Here is a 17517-nt window from a genome sequence, read left to right on the forward strand (position 1 = left end):
AAGCCACAAAGACTTCCCACTTGTTGCCCCAAACCCACAGAGATTTGAACACTGTCTCTTGACGCTTTCTTTTAATATAGAAACAGTGTGAAAATTTCAGTTCTATAGCAAACATATAAAAATCTTTTTTTTTTAATTCCTTGGTGTTGGTTGCAATTTGTAAGCCAAACAGAAGAACCAAACACAAAGCATTTTTCAAATACTTCTAGTCCATTCTGAAATCTTGTATTCCATAAATATTTTATGCAGACCTTTTTTGTTCCACTGAGTGATGCTGTTGCTTCTCTTTTGGTAAAGATATTTAAAAATACTAAAGATAAATTAGTTTTGTGTGGATGTAATCCTGAAGGGTAGGCCTGCTAATACATTGCAGCAAAACCGTCTGGCATGAAGAGAGACTTTTAAAAGCTTTGGCAAGCCAGCGCTTCACATGCATGAAAAATTATTAGATTGGAGACAGCTGGTTCAGTACAGAAAGTCTGTGGTCCCTCTTTAGATATTCACAGAATTAATTTTGTTTACAACAAATTCAAAATATAGTAATTACAAATTCATGAATAACACAAAGCGGGTTACAAAAAGGCCAACTAAATAAAGGATAATCAGTCTACAACTAAACAAATCAATAAAACCACAAGAATGCAATAAAATTAACCCGAGAGAACAAACAATAGAAACTAATTTTTATCACATAATGGTGACTTGGAACAAAACGAACAATTCTGGAAGAAAGTGAAACTTTTTTTCCATCTGGTCTTTAGCACTAGGTGAATTTATGAAGACAGAAATTCACATTTGAGTGTAACAGCAGAAAAGATCCTGTCCTTGATGCTTATCTTTCTTCAGGTTGTGTAGTAGTTATAGAACAAGACCTCATGTGCAGATCAATGTTGAATGGCAGTACTGTGTCTTCAACACAGTGATCCTTTTTAATACCCTGGAGCCAAACTATTCAGAGCCTATAGATAAGTTCCAGAACTTTGAATTGTATCCCTAAACAAATTAGCAACCATCGTAGGATTATAGCAATAGCATATGCTCTCTGTAATTCATTCTGGCCACCAGTAATCTTGCTGCTGCATTTTTAACAAATGGAAGCTTTCTGTCTTATGAGGCAGAGAGTATTATAGTAATCCAGCCTGGATGTGATCATATAGGGCTAAATAAACCATATGAAGGACAAGACTTCTTAGCACCAATAACTGCAAGTCTGTACCTTTGGACTAGGGAGTGTAACCCCAAACATGATTTATTCAGGTCATTACTTGCTAGGAGCAGATTATTTTTGATCTTTTGACAAGACCTTATTTTTATTTTGTCCGAGTATAATAATGTGACACATCTCTCCAGGTCTGCCAGCTTTTCTGGTCTCACTTTGTGATGGTTCACACTCCGTCCCCCTCCTTTCATCTGTCTCTCTGTGTATAAGTGCTGTCAAGTCACAACTGTCTAGGTTGCTTTGCTCATTGTTTTCCTCTGCAGAGCCTTCTTGATGGTCTCCCATCCAAGTCTGAGCCTTCTTAGCTTCTGAGATCTGAGCTGTATCTTGCTGTTTTTCCTCCCCTGCCTGCATACATAGATCTTCAGATTACTGTTCCATGCACAGAATCATAGAATCATTAGATTCCAAGCCCGTTCCTAAGGACGGGCCTGGAAGGGCCCCCACCCCGCGGTGAGCACATCCAGCGGCCCAGGGAAGGTGCAGCTGTGCTCAGGGAAGCGTTTCCCGGCCCCCTCATGGGCACTTCCCCCCGCAGAACGCACCTACCGACTCTGAAGCAGTGTGTGCGGCCCGCAGGGCCTGTGGAGCGTTCCCCAGCCCCCCGCCTCCCTGGTCGCCGCATGGATTGGGGCTGCTTCCCCCACACTGCGGACGCATGCTGCTTCCCAGGCCCATTGGAGCACACCCTCCGCCTCTTCACAGCAGCGGGGCCTGGGGAGTGTTCCCCGGTCCCCTCCCTCCCTCCCCAGCCCGTGGTGTGGTGCGCCCCGGAGGCCCCGTGGAGCGCATCCATCGCCTCTTCAAGGCGGCATGTGCACTCTACGGGGGCTGGGTAGCATTGGTCGGTCCTCCCTCCCGCCCCCCCTGCGGATTTACCATCCTTCACTCAGCCGAACTCCGCTCTGCTATCTGCTATCCGCTCTGCTATCAGTGTTGGGGAGGGCCAGGTGGCGCTTCGCGCTTCCCAACTGGCGCTGCCTGCAGCCAGTCTGGCTCCTCTGTTGTCAGTCCGGGACGAAGGGGCCAACTGGAAGGCGCGCACTGCGCACCTTCCGATTGGCCTCTGTTTCCTATCCTGGGCTCGGCCCACCCCTCTTAGCGAATTATTCATACCGCTCTCCGAGCATTGTACAAATAGAGTTGGAAGGGACCTTATCTAGTCCAACCCCCTGCACTATGCTGGACACTCATAAACCTATAGCTCATCCACTGTAACCTGCCACCCCCTTGAACTTTCACAGAATCAGCCTCTCCGTCAGATGGCTATCTAGCCTCTGTTTAAAAATTTCCAAAGATGGAGAACCCACCACCTCCCAAGGAAGCCTGTTCTACTGAGAAACCGCTCTAACTGTCAGGAACTTCTTCCGGATGTTTAGATTGAATTTCTTTTGAATTAATTTCATACCATTGGATCTGGTCGGTCCCTCTGGGGCAAGAGAGAGTAACTCTGCTCCATCCTCTATATGCCAGCCTTTTAAATACTTGAAGATGATTATCAGATCTCCTCTGCACCTGGTAAAGTAGGCTCTGGTCCACAGGAACTTGAACTCATATCACAGTAAATGTGCTGGTGCCTTTATTTTGCCATTCTCCTAGCTATGGAACAGCAGAAATTCATGGTACATCCCATTCTCTCCTCAACAATGTAAATCTTACTTTTGTTTTCCTGTGAAGAAAGCATTCAGATCAGCTTCTCTGCTTAGCCTGGTTTCAGTGTAAAGGTATCCCCTGTGCAAGCACCGAGTCATGTCTGACCCTTGGGGTGACGTCCTCTAGCATTTTCTTGTCAAACTCAATACAGGATGGTTTGCCATTCCCTTCCCCAGTCATTACCGTTTTACTCCCCAGCAAGCTGGGTACTCATTTTACCGACCTCGGAAGGATGGAAGGCTGAGTTAACTTTGAGCTTGCTGCTGGGATCGAACTCCCAGCCTCATGGTCAGAGCTTCAGACAGCATGTTGTCTGCCTTACCACCCTGCGCCACAAGAGGTTCTTGGTTTCAGTGTATCACTGTCCTTTTCACTCCTTTCTCCATTATGTTTCTTTTTGATTGCTCAAAGTTTTCTTTCAATTTGTTTTCTTTTTGGTTTTTTGGTTTTCTTTTAGCCGATCTAGACAGCACTCCCTTGCAGTTTTCCTGTGCTCTTCTCAAGAGAGGGGCCCAGTGGATAACCTGTATGGTCCTTTGGAGTGAGAACAGACGGTGTAAAAAGTAGGAGTGTTTAACTCAGAGTTAAAAATAATAAAATCCATGTCTCATGAGGCAGTTTCTCAGAGTATCAAGTCGGTGAAAAAACTGGAAGAGATAAGACAGCTAGATGTTCTATAAGCTGAAGGTCACTTTGGTTTTGCTTAGACTTGTTCCAGTGCAACAATTATGATCGTGGCCCTACTGTAACCATAAAAACACATTTTGGATAAGATTGCATTCTTAAGTAATGGTGTTCTGCTGACAGAGATGAGCGGGGAGATTATCATACTCTCTTTTTCATTGGATGTATACCAGTAAGTCATGTACTTAAAATTGTGTTGAGACCAGAACAGCATGGAGTGTGATAAAGACATCTCTGAAGACAATTGGATCAATGTTGCTATATTGTGGCATCAGGTTTCCCGCCCTCTGTTACTGGCAGCCAGTGATATGTGCTGAGGAATATACAGCAGGATGTCGCAGTACATCATAATTGATCCTACAGTTGAGAAGGACAATTTGATACAGGATGCTGTTTTGGGTGGCATTTCTGTGGTTGTACATAACATGTACTTTTAACATGTACTGTTGGTTGGGTTTATGTGTTAGAACACTTGTTAGCCCTCTCTGGTTCTGTGCGTGTTTGTATGTATGTGTGTGTGTATTATTGTATTGTTAAATATTTATCCATATACTTTTAAAATGCTAGTTTAAAATTAAATTTTTAATGCCTTTGGGATTTCGGAATGTTGGGATAGTATTTGGGTGGATAGTATTTAAATGTTTTAAATATGAGCCAGTTTGGTGCGGAGAGCCAGTTTGGTCTAGTGGTTAGGAGTGTGGACTTCTAATCTGGCATGCCAGGTTCGATTCTGCGCTCCCCCACATGCAACCAACTGGGTGACCTTGGGCTTGCCACAACACTGATAAAACTGTTCTGACCGAGCAGTGATATCAGGGCTCTCTCAGCCTCACCCACCTCACAGGGTGTCTGTTGTGGGGAGAGGAAAGGGAAGGCGAATGTAAGCCGCTTTGAGCCTCCTTCGGGTAGGGAAAAGTGGCATATAAGAACCAACTCTTCTTCTTCTAAACTAATGAAATGTGATTCAGCAGAGAAGGGACTAGTATATTCTAGATTATCCATGAACGGAATAGTTAGGGCACTGGATGTTAAGAGCAGCATTAAGAAGGCTATGTATGATCTAGCAGGATGCTTGTACCCTCGTGATGCTTAAAATAGATAGCAGTAGAATTTGTAAAATATTACAGTGGTGCATTTAAAATATGTAATAAATCAATATTGAAGTGTGAAACATGACCTGTTTAACAGTATTTTTGATATTCTTAAGTATGTTGTTCAGTTCCTAATATCAGTTTTGTTTCTCTTCACTTTAGCTGGGCTAGGAAGAACAGGAACACTGATAGCCTGTTATATAATGAAACACTATAGATTCTCACATTCTGAAGCCATTGCCTGGATAAGAATGTGCCGTCCTGGTTCTATCATTGGACCCCAGCAGCAGTTTCTTGAAGAGTAAGTATGACCCCCTATGTTCATCCAATAAACTGTACCAAATATGTCTTTCTTCCCTCTCTGTAGAATTGAGCTACAGCAAGACCAGGTTATAGAGTGGCTGTTCTTATAGCAGAATTCTCTAAATTATTTTTATGAACATTTCCTAAGACCTCTTGTATAGGATCATACAAAATGGTTGGATAAGACAGTTTTAAGACTGTTAACCAATATCAAGTGGGGAAAGGTCATGAAGTGGCTGATTAGAGGTGAATGAAAAAATCTCATTTTCACATCACCAAAGACAAGTGTTGTCAATATTGTATTAATAAATTTCCTGTTCATAATTGCATTTTCAGTTCTTTAGAATTCTTCTATTCTTTAGAATTTAGTTTGCATTTTGTGATCTTTTCTTGTTAATTTGAGCCCAGAGCTCTCTGCTCCAATAGGAATAAGGAGAGATGAGGTATCAGCTTGTGCTGATGCTGCATATCGCCTCTAATTTTGAACTGCTCAGTGGATTTCAACCTCTGGCATTTCATAACTACTGCTCCTGCTCAGGTGAAGGGATAGGCAAGAAACATAAAATGAAATTAGAAAGTAATAACTGTTGGGTGGGTTAGCTTTCTGGTTGTGTTATCAGGTCCTCTCTAAACCTGCCACTGCACCCTAGAAAAAAAACACTGTGATAGATCATCCACCAAGATCAGTCACTGAGTAGGTAAAAAGTCAATTCACTCTTGTCCCTTTCTTGAAATGAATGAGTGTATTTATTTAGTTCAAAGTTCCCAACTTTTTGAGCCTGCAGGCATCTTTAGAATTCTGAGACAGAGTGATAAGCACAAACACAAAATGGTTGCCATGGGAAGCAGAGCCAACCACAACATGGCTATCACTAGGGGCAAAGCCCGTTGTATCCAAGAATACAATGGGCTCTAGAGTTTGGCGGTGGGAAGAGGAAGGGGAAGAGTTGTCCAGTCTGTAAGGGCATGGGGTTGAATGTGTATGTTGTGTGGGAGGTTGTGGTGGCAAATGAGGGCATGGGTGTGGAGATATGGGTGTCAAGAACATGTGTTTTGCAATGTGCGTTGAGTGTGGGAGAGGACTGACCTTTGGGAATTGTGGCATAATGATTACAGATTCCAGAGCCATGTCTTCGGATATGTGAAGGGAAAATCAGATTGGAGACTCTTAGGGGGGAGATTACGTGGCAACCAGTTCCTCCCAGTTCTGCATCATTTCCCTTGTGTGAATTAGGCCACGTACACTGAAATGTCCCGCTGCCCTAATACACATGGGGTAGTTACAGTACACAGCTGTCCACCCTGTTGCTTCTGTCTCCATTTCTTCACTGTTGATAAAATGTTATGTGCCCACATGCTTCTTTCATGATTGCTCCTTAGAAGAACTGGATTTTTGTACCCTGTTGTTTACTACCCAAAGGAGTCTCAAAGCTGTTTACAAACACCTTTTCCCTTTGTCTCCCCACAGTAGTCAACTTGTGATGTATGTGGGGCTGTGAGAGGTTTGAGAGAACTGGGAATGGGCCGCAGTGACCCAGCAGGCCTCAGGTGTCTCAAAGCATTTTCCAATTGTCTTCCCTTCCTCTCCCCATAGCAGACTCCCCATGAGGGAGGTGGGGTAGAGAGCTTCACATGGAAGCTGGCAACCCTAAGAGGAAATTTCTCTGTGCACAGCAGTCTTGACCTTAGTAAGGTTTTTTATACTGCTTTTTTAATTTGTCAGACCACGTTTGAAAAAAGTCATTTTAGTTCCCATGTCTCTCCAGCCATTTACTTGTTCACTATTTACAGTTTCAGGCTGTAAATATTTATTTAGATCTTCCTGCACTTTCCAGACTCACAGGACTGATGCTGGTCTGTTTGTCTGCAACCCCAGAATACAAACAGTTGCTGGTAAGGGCTGACCATAGCCCATAGCCCAAGAGGGAGACATCTGCATCACTCCCTCCCAACTTCAGGGAAAAAGTGTCTCCTTTGAAGGCTGGACTCTGAGGCATTGTATGATTTTGAAGTCCCACCTCCAAACCTCCAGGAATATTTCCAACCCAGGGGTAGCCAACTTCCAGGTGGGGCCTGGAGAGGGCCTGGAATTACAGCTCATCTGCAGAGTATAAAGATCAGCCCCCCGGGCAGAAAGGGCTACTTTAGGGTTGTGGTAGAGAAGAAACATTTAAGGCCTCCCACACAGGTTGTTGTTGAACTGAAAGACAAGGCCTACTGCAGAGGGTTGTTGTGCAGATGAAATGGGGGGGGGGGGAGAACCTCCACAACAGCATCCAGTTTTGTCTGCAGAATAACGCTGTGCAGTGGCCTCAAATCTGCAGAGAGTTGCAAAGAAGAAATACACATGGTTTGGCTGTGTCTAACCCCCGCCAGAACAGTATTTTAAGTGAGAAGGGGTTGTTCTGTGGCCTGATTTTCAGGGCTCCCTGTTTCAGAATGCTAGTGGTGTTGTAACACAGAGAATATAGGAAGGAAGGCATATTTGTGTCTCTGTTTTCACACAACACATTCAAGGCTTGTTCCTTCCAGGGTTAATTTGGTTTGCATCGGCAGCAGTATAATCCCTGATCACTCTTAATTATACTGGATATATCGACTTCCTCACTCTAAGCAGGAATGCTTTTTTCAGCTTTCTAATCCTGTTCACTGGTTACATAACCTCCTTGTGGGAGCTTTTCTCTGACTCTTAAGTATGTTGGTAATGCCATTTCTTTTGGCTCATTGCCAGAATTGTCCCACTTTCTTCTCCATAAGGAATACTGCAGGAAAACAAGCTCACAGAGAAAATCCGTAAAATTTACCAGCTGAAAGGTTTATTTTTCTTTCAACAAAGGGAGCACAATGGTATTTTCCTAATATGGCTGTGTGGACTTACATAACGCTAGTCTGCCCAAAATGGGTAGTGGAAAATTTAGTTATTTCATTTGCCTACTTCTCTAGAATATATATAATTGATATAACATATATATATATAAAATTTCTTGAATTAAAAAAATCAGTCTGCAGTTGTTGGACTTTACAGACATGCATGTCTTCTGTGGAAGACATGTTTAAGGGGTTTCACCTAAAGCACAGTGTATTTTATCTCTGGTTAGTATGTCCCCTATACATACCTTCAATGACTTTATGAATTGTCACATTTATTAACAACTACTTGTTTGGTTCATATTTTCAAGGTGTATTCTGCTTAATCAATGATTGGTTGTCACCTTTTTCACAGTTGATAAACTCAAAGCAAATTTTTAAAAAATGGGGAAATGAGCTTAAAAATATTTTAAAATGTGTGATATATTGGGATATATCAAGCAGAAATATAAAATAGCACCAACATAATTTTGATAGAAATTCTTGATATCATACATAGCTAATGTCTTTTTCTACTCTTTTAAATAAGCTGTGTGGTACAGAACAACCAAGTCATTTTTGTCTTTGTTTTTGCAGTAGCCTTAGAAATGCATTTTTTTGGTGTTCATTTTGTTTTCTGTTATTCTTTAACAGGAAGCAGACATCCTTATGGATCCAAGGAGACATCTTCCGATCCAAACTGAAGCCAAGAGAAGTAGAAGAAGATAGCATGTTCAAAGTTATGTCCAGCTTTGATGACATTTCTATCAGTGGGACTTTAGACAGATATGGGGAGGTAAAATTTTGCTGAATTTGTCTATTATTGCATTTGTATTCTGCTTTTCTTTCATCATTTAACCCAAGATGGTGTGGCCACAGGGTTCCCAGGAGGTCTTCCATCCAGGCACTGATCAGGCATACCTGTTTAATGTCATCAGGACTGCTGCCTTGTGGGCCTTCCAACCACGTAATGCTTATAGGATCATATGAAGCTGCTACAGTGTCAGACCTTCTGGTCTCATTTCCTTTTACTCCAACTGGCAGTACTTATTCAGAATCTCAATTAGACATCTGTCCCTCCCATGCTACCTCTCATCTTTTTCTAACTGATTCAGATTTGGGATTGAATTTTTGTACATCTTCCTGAATATACTTGTTCTGATCACCAAGAAGGTAAAAGATGTCTGTCAAAAATCCATTATTTAAACTTCCTTTCTAAACTGTCAAAAGTTGCTTCAGTAATTACCCTAATGGCATCTAAATGGAGAAAAAAGATTGAGTGCCAAAATGGGACTCATAAAGAATAAGAGAAATGGAGGCACTGTGATAATTCATGGAAGACCATATATAAATTAACAAAGCTGATCTGTAGTTTTCAAAACATGTTTTAAGTTACTCTTAGTATAATCATTGAGTTGAAGGAGTTAAATGAATAATATAAACTGATTTCAAGGAGAAAATAAAATACAGCAATTAGAATCAGAATAATAGAATAATAGAGTTGGAAGGGACCTCATGGGTCAGTTAGGAACAATAGATGCAGTTGGTGCTTGATCATGCATTTATTTTTATTCATTTGAATTATATATTGCCCTTGGCTATAGTTCCGTGAAGAGATAAGACAACAGCATATAGTGAATGGCATTTATGTTAATTGCTGGGTAGTAATCCTTTAACTGTGCAAAGCCATAATGGATTGGACAAGAAGAATGGATGGTGATGCAATGGGACTATGTTCAGCTTTGATTTTGTTACCAGTGGGTATCTTGTGATGCTGGCCTTTGTCCATCTGGTGTGGTTCCGGAGTGGGTAAAAGGCTGGTATACTTCTGTTGTAATCCGAGCGGATCAGTTTCTTCTAGAAGAAGAAGGTTTTTTTTATATATGCCACTTTTCTCAACCACAAGGAGTCTCAAAGCAGCTTACTTACCTTCCCTTTCCTCTCTCCGCAACAAACACCCTGTGAGGTAGGTGAGGCTGAGTCAGAACAGACAAGCCCAAAGTCACCCATCTGGTTGCATGTGGAGTAGTGGGGAATCAAACCTGGTTCAACCAGATTAGAAGCCGCCACTCTTAACCACTACACCAAGCTGGCTCTCGACAGATCCCTGGTCTTCAGCCTTTTCTGTATCTGGACCTCTTTTTAAATTCCTGTTACATGGGATGCTCACAACTTTGTTATTTCATCTTGTGTATATATGGTGAGTTGCTACCCAAGATACGGTGAGATAACCTGTGAGGAAATTACTAAACTACCCAGTGAGTTATATTTGCCCAACGTTATAAAGCACAAGAGGCCAAAGTGTAGTGACTTCTGAATTGGAAGGCTACAGCTCAAATTAAGTTTTAAATAAGCCAAAAATGGAATCAAAAGGCCAAAATAATGAGTCTCTCATCCACTCTTATTAGGTATATATTATTCTACCGTTTTCTGATTCTTCCTCTTCCTTCTTTGCCACTCCAAAATCTACAAATAAATAGTTTCATAATAATTAACAAAATATCATAATGTGTACAAAGCAATACATACCAAACTGGATCCATTTGGTAACATACCTACATTCCATTTAACAGTTATAAGTCAAATACAGCGTATCTCTTGGCTGTAAGCTCTGTTGTCTTGAAGCAGATTTAATCCTATGTGCCCAGCTACTTGTGGCGCAGAGTGGTAAGGCAGCTGTCTGAAAGCTTTGCCCATAAGGCTGGGAGTTCGATCCCAGCAGCCGGCTCAAGGTTGACTCAGCCTTCCATCCTTCCGAGGTCGGTAAAATGAGTACCCAGCTTGCTGGGGGGTAAACGGTAATGACTGGGGAAGGCACTGGCAAACCACCCTGTATTGAGTCTGCCATGAAAACGCTGGAGGGCGTCACCCCAAGGGTCAGACATGACTCGGTGCTTGCCCAGCTACTGCTATCTCCAGTCAATATTTAAACAAATGCTTAATTGCACAGGTGTTACCAATTAGTGCTGATTAAAGGGCAATGAGCCTCTTGTGGCGCAGAGTGGTAAGGCAGCCGACATGCTGTCTGAAAGCTCTGCCCATGAGGCTGGGAGTTCAGTCCCAGCAGCCGGCTCAAGGTTGACTCAGCCTTCCATCCTTCCGAGGTCGGTAAAATGAGTACCCAGCTTGCTGGGGGGTAAATGGTAATGACTGGGGAAGGCACTGGCAAACCACCCCGTATTGAGTCTGCCATGAAAACGCTAGAGGGCGTCACCCCAAGGGTCAGACATGACCCGGTGCTTGCACAGGGGATACCTTTACCTTTACCTTAAAGGGCAAGTAAGTGGACAAACATATATATCTATATTTTTTACAGGAAACAAGTAAAGTCCATATTGAAATTCAGATAGGATCAAAACTGAAAATTTAAAAAGTTTCTCTTTGTTGAAGACGTGTTCGTATATCCATTGCATCAGACACCCCCGATTTTAGGCTTTCCAGTCGGAAGAATCTGAAGTCATTCACATTGTGATGCTGTTCTATCCAGCGCTGAGCCAAGGGAGCATTTCTGATATGGCACCAATGTTCTTGTATTCTAATTTTCAAAGCTCTTGTAGAGATGCCAACCTAATCACATTTGCATAAAAGTTTAAACCTGTGTGTGTTCATGAAAACTCTCAGCTTTATATCTGTTTTCCAGAATGACGTGGAAGACAGTGCAGACGTAGAATTGAAGAATGGCATGACTCAGGGAGACAAGCTTCGTGCCTTAAAACTTCGGCGGCAGCCACGTTCAGCTACAACAGGCACTCTTAAGTAATCTCCTATTTTTTTCTCCATTTTACTCCTTGTGTGTCATAGTCTTCTACCAGAATTTTTAAGGTAACCTTTCTTAAGGGATGGCCTCCTGGTTTGCACTGAAACTTGACATTTTACTATTTACAGCAGTGATACCTTTTGCTGCTTTGTAGTTCAGATAAATGTTTGTTTTTTACTAATTTCAAAACCAGTTGGGCTGGACTAAATGCAGTCGTAAAGTACTTGCTAGTACATTTTTGCAGTCCTAAGGCACTTTCTAGTACGTTTAAATACTTTTTCCCCATCAAAAGCAGCAGATGCTCAGCAATGTCAGAGCTATTAGAAGTGCAACATGAATTAATCACTCTTAGAATTGTGTTCACCTCAGATTTAGAAACATAGAGTTGGAAGGGTCCTCCAAGGTCATCTAGTCCAACCCCCTGCTCAACACAGGATCTCACAACTACCTGTCCACCCACAGTGACCCCAATTTCATGCCCAAGTGATCCCTCCACCAAAAATCTCCAGAATGCAGCCTGGCCTGGAGGAATTTCACCTACCATCCCACAGCAGCAATTAGCAATTCCCTGGGTTGTTTATATTCCTCCTTGATTATAAGGTCCTCCTTCCATTTCCTAAATTAGTCTTTTGTATTATTCAATTCTTTTGAAAGTTGTTTATGGAGCCATCCTGGTTTCTTTAGATTCCTCCCACTTTTCCTTCTCAAGGGAGTTGTTGTTGATTGTGACTTCAGTATTTCACTCCCAACCTTCTTGGACTTCCATCTCCTTAAGATTTTCTGACCACAGGATTCTATCCAACATAAAATTTGCTCTCATGAAGTCAAGCCTGTAAGTGTAACTATGTACAGTTTTCCTCTTCCCCAAGATTATGAAGTCCAAAATTGCATGCTAACTACTACCAAGCGCATCCACAACTTTTACCTCATCAACCAGTTCTTCCCTACTGGTGAGAATCAAGTCTAAATCAGCAGACCCCCTGGTTGCCCCTTCCACTTTCTGAGAATTGAAGTTGTCAACAAGACTAGTCAAAAATTTATTGGACTTTTCAGTTTTAACAGAGCTCATCTTCCAACAGATATCTGGTTAATTGAAATCTCCCATGACCACTAGGTCCTGTCTCTCTGAGAACATTTTAATCTGGTCTAGAAGCATCTCATCCAAGTCCTCTGCCTGGCCTAGCGGTCTATAGCAGACCCCTACCATAATACCACTATTATTTCCTACTGTTATTTTTACCCAAAGACTCTCAACTGAACTGTCATTCTCAGACACATATGTTTCCTCACAAGTGTATATATTCTTAACATATAGTGCTACTCCTCCCCCTTTTTTATTTGTCTGTCCCTTTTAAATAAATTGTACCCCTCAATCCTATTATTCCAGTTGTGAGAGTTATCCCATCAGGTTTCTGTAATGCCTATTAGATCGTAGTCCCCTTCCCCTTCCTTTATTAGAACTTCTAGTTCTTCCTGTTTGTTTCCCATATTCTGTGCATTAGAGTAGAGACATCGTAATCTTACATATGAGTACCCCAGGCTTTTAGTTTTTGAACATTCCTGTAAGTTAATAGTTCCCTGCATAAATCTGCTTTAAATCTGCAGTGTTCCCATCTACAGTTATCTTCATCAAACTAGGCTTTGAATGTATGTCTCACTCCCCCATTAGACTTAGTTTAAAGCCCTCCTCACCAGGTCTGCAAAACTCTTCGCAAAGACATTTTCCCCCCATTGTAAGGTGCAAACTATAGAAGAGCCTCATCACGGTAGCCACCTAATGCAATTAGCTGCAGTCCCCCACCACCCCGGCAAGGAACAGACTAAAAACCAACAACACTCAAACTGCCATCACTTTCCTGCAACCTATATGCCCTCACACACTGCAAGAAAGAAAGCAGCACTTACCAGTAGCTCCCGAGCTGGCACTTTCTCCTTCTCCCTGCCCAGCAGCTTTGCTGACGTAAGCATTGCATACCCTTTAAAAAGTATCACTTACCTCTGAATTTTAGCTAAGAAGAAATGAAGGTATTTTCCTTGTCTTGAAGAAGTTGATTTTATGGGGAGGAGTATATGAAATAGTTTGTAGATGGACTATCTACAAATCGTAGGTGGAATATGAACCGAATATCTACGGTTCGTAGGTGGGATATCTCCCACTGTGGTCCCTAACTTGTCTTCGTATTGACACTTGTCCTATTGAATACCCTTTCCAAGGAAACATTTTTGTGATCGGTAGGTGTCTGGTGTCCTCTTGAATAATTTCTTGGACTGGGAAAAGAACTTGGTTGACATTCTTGCACTGTTCTTGAACTTACCTGTTTAATCAGTTTTTAGAATCATAGAATAAAGAGTTGGATGGGACATCATGGGTCATCTAGTCCAACCTATGCAGGACACTCACATCCCTGTCGCTCATCTACTGTAACCTGCCACCCCCTTGAGCCTTCACAAAATATTTTGATTTTTTGTTGTTACGTTGGATGTGAAAAGCTTTTAATTTAGTATCTACTTAGGCTTTTGTGAGAAAGTAAACTTTGGATGTTAAAATCTTCTGATTTTCTAGGCTGGAAGATATGAAGCTTCATACCAGATCCGTATCGCAGCCTTTCAGGTACATACTTCAGTAATTTATGGGGAAACTATTGGTGCTGCAGCTTTAATTGACTTCTATTCTTAAATTTTCTGGATTCTGTTTTACTCTCAGTATTGATCCGGTCAATGGTTATTTGTTATGTCTGCTTCCCGTACCATGTTGCTTGTCCAGAAAACTGCCCTTGGAATTCTTTCCTCTTAATAGTCTTCTGTAAGGGAAATGTATTATGCTATTATGTTTGCAAGCCAGGTGTGGGTATATAGAGAGTGAAGAACAATTTGGCACACTTGTATCTATCTTGCTTTTATGCTTTTAAAGTGTAAATTTCTGGAAGTTATTTTGACGAGCACTTCTGTGATCTAAAATTACTGTGAAAAGCTGTCTTGCTCCTGCTGCTTAATGATTGTAAATGAGGCCCTACACTCAGTTAACTGTGTTCATCATTCCTGGCCGAATTGAGACCATTAGACCTCTGAAGATGCAGTTCTTCAGGGATATAGCCTCAAACATACCGAAGCTAGCTCCTTAAAAGCTTCGAAACATTTCAGTGACTACATCCTTGCAGAATATTGTATTCAGAGGTCTAATGGTGATAAAGAAACTAGGAATGATAAAATTGTGTTAAAAGTCCATGTGAGAATAACTTTTCTTGAGATATGCGCCCAACCCTTTGAAAATGAAGAGGGGCATTTCCAGGGGCAACACCTTGATGAATTCTGTAGACATTTCTTTGCCAGTGTGGCTTACCATACGGAGATCCATTGATGTGTTTATGCTGTGCATATAATAAAAGCCCAAACTTTCAATGAGCTGTCAAAAGGCTTTGGGGGCTCTTCCAAAGAAAATGGTAAGGACAATCTTGTCTGCCTTCAGAAAATGTGAGTGGATGTGTCATTTAGGAAGCTATTTGGTAATTAAATACAGTAGGTGGATATTACTTGGACTTTCTTAAGAAAGATAGTAATTTTTAGGTTAGGACCAATAACGCGATGAGGAATGACCATATATTTCCTTAAGACAGTATCATACTATTTTCTCCTATGTAATAATAATTGTTCTGCTAGCTGGTTTTTCTTTCTTTCTTTTTTAAACTTTTCTGTAAACCCTTTATATATAACAAAAATTTAAAAAAATAATAAAATACAGTAGGTGGCATTTTTCTGGCTTTTTGTATTTGTGTCTGATAATATTTTGTGCTCTGATTTTGTGTCTGATGTTATGGTTTTACAAGCAAAACTTTGCTATTCGGCACTCATAAGGCACGGGGGGCTGCTGATTGACCAAATGTGCCAGAAACTGAAGCTTATTGCTCTGCAAATCTGCATCAGTTTGTTTTTAAATGTGTAGACAGCACTGAAGTTTTCAATTCTGAAAAGAAATGCCCATGCCTCACAGTTGACTAAAATATATAGCCTAGAATTTCAAAGACCACACGTGAATTGCTGTGCATACTAGGAAGAGTTTCAGCTCCACTCTTCCTACAACAGCCTAGTGAAACACTGCCGCTGAAAGATGGGGAAACTTGCAGAGCAGTAATCCATGAAGCACAGGTCTTTTTGGCTCATGGTCATAGAAGGTACTATTTGCCAAACTCTCTTAGGGACTAAAACATAATTTCGATAGCCCCGTGTACAGAAGTAGCACTTACTGAATTATAGCTTGAAGGACGCACAGCAGAGTCTCTGATGTCAAAAATATCCTGGTCAATTTTTAAAACTAATACTAGCCAATTGTGTGTCTGAATAATAAATACATCAACAATATAATCATACTGATTCCACACGAAATGTATTCCATTTTTAGACTGAATACTTCAGCAATATCACAAGGATGCATATCACCTCTGAAGTCCTCCAAAGTGATGGCAATGTCACCTGCAGCAAAGAGAATAAATAGAAGCTCTACATCCACCAGCTCAAATTTAAAAAGGTATATCTTGTTTTCTTCATTTTGGAAAGGGGTTAGGGGAAAAGACAGAATGTTAATATATAATTTTGAGATATAGGTGGTCCAGCCATGCTTTTCAGACATCAAGATCTTATTTTTTTTGCTTGAGGTGCTATTAATGAAAGATGTTCTGATTTTGCCCTTCTATATTTGATGAGTCTGTTTGAATTCCTGATTACAGTTAATTACAGTGTCCAGTGAATCAAGTGACCCTACGCACTAATGAAACTGTGGCTGTGATCCTGAGGATCACGTGTCAAAAGATCCGTATTTATACTCCAGGACTTCTACAGGTGTTTTTATTAAGCTCTGGCTTTTAACAAGTCAGAATACAGACAAATAAATGAGCCAGCTGGGAAATGCTGACATGAAAGCTCTGCAAGAGATTCTAAATGTCATCTTTTGCACAGTATCTCAGGGATCACATTCTCATGGTTACTTGGTTTATTACAGTGATGTCATAGTTGCATTATGCCCTTCTTTCCGTTGACTGCTGTATAGTTTTCATTATTTCACAGACAGAATGATGTATTGCCTTCCATTAATTTTATGACAGTGGTTCTTCGTCACTCCCCACCCCCAGTGTCCTTTTAATCTGTTTTGCATTAACCATCACGTGTATGTACATTTTGTGTGTATTTTTTCCCCGCATGTGTTTTCCATTCAGCATGTCCATAAACTCCAGGCTAGCCAGTTCACTAGGGAACCTGTATGCCGCCTCAGATGATGCTGAGAGCAAACTGACATCATCGTCCTCTAGGACAGGTTATTCTGTAAACCAGCCCTCCAGTCATTTGAATGGCAGTGCTCAGCCGCCTGCCAGAAATTACCATGAGCTGAACAACAATTTGTACAACAGGAGCGGCAGTAGTGCTACCAACCTCAACAGCTATACCAATTCTCCCAGCGTCCTGACTGATGAGTACAGCACCTACAGATCTTTTACGGGGCTTGCTGCTTCTCCAACAAGATACCTGAGTCGCTCAATTCCTGTAAGTTAACAGCCACAGCAGCCTTCCTGGGGATCTGACAGAACTTTTCTTCTTCAGCCAGAGCGCCTTCAGAAGAGCTTCTAAACTTTATTTTCTGGCCTTTTCTGTCTAAGAAATGCTCCTTTTTTATGCACAGCATCTTTGCTTTTTTTTTGCTGATTTCTTTAGCCAAAGCAACTAGCTATACTTACTTTTGCTTCCTTAGTGTTCCTTCCAGAGGTGCTACTTTTCTAACAACTTTCATCAGTGCAACATTTTCCCCATTAGTCTGTCCATTTCAGTTCTGTCATAATAAATCATTGGAGATCTTATAAAACTCATAGTAATGTAGGATCTTCGTAGCTGAACAGATGTAAAGGATACTTTAATTTACTTACTAAACAAGCTGATCTAGGTGGGATAGCATTATCACCCCCGGAAGTATCAGTCAA

At 41.3% G+C, this 17517-nt stretch overlaps 1 protein-coding gene across 7 annotated transcripts in view; it reads left to right on the plus strand.

Annotated features, from left to right (window-relative positions):
* CDC14A (cell division cycle 14A) overlaps window positions 1-17517 on the plus strand; it is a 125678-nt gene that overhangs the window by 51570 nt on the left and 56591 nt on the right. For 3 of the 7 annotated variants that reach the window (XM_077332867.1, XM_077332865.1, XM_077332864.1), the window contains exons 10-15: window positions 4810-4948; window positions 8452-8593; window positions 11438-11553; window positions 14118-14165; window positions 15951-16076; window positions 16762-17086. In XM_077332867.1, the coding sequence (XP_077188982.1) occupies window positions 4810-4948; window positions 8452-8593; window positions 11438-11553; window positions 14118-14165; window positions 15951-16076; window positions 16762-17086 (896 nt within the window). The remainder of the gene's footprint in view (window positions 1-4809; window positions 4949-8451; window positions 8594-11437; window positions 11554-14117; window positions 14166-15950; window positions 16077-16761; window positions 17087-17517) is intronic. The other 4 variants (XM_077332868.1, XM_077332869.1, XM_077332870.1 and 1 more) reach the window with 2 other exon arrangements.

The sequence above is a fragment of the Paroedura picta genome, chromosome 4, assembly GCF_049243985.1.
Source record: "Paroedura picta isolate Pp20150507F chromosome 4, Ppicta_v3.0, whole genome shotgun sequence".
NCBI lineage: Eukaryota > Metazoa > Chordata > Lepidosauria > Squamata > Gekkonidae > Paroedura > Paroedura picta.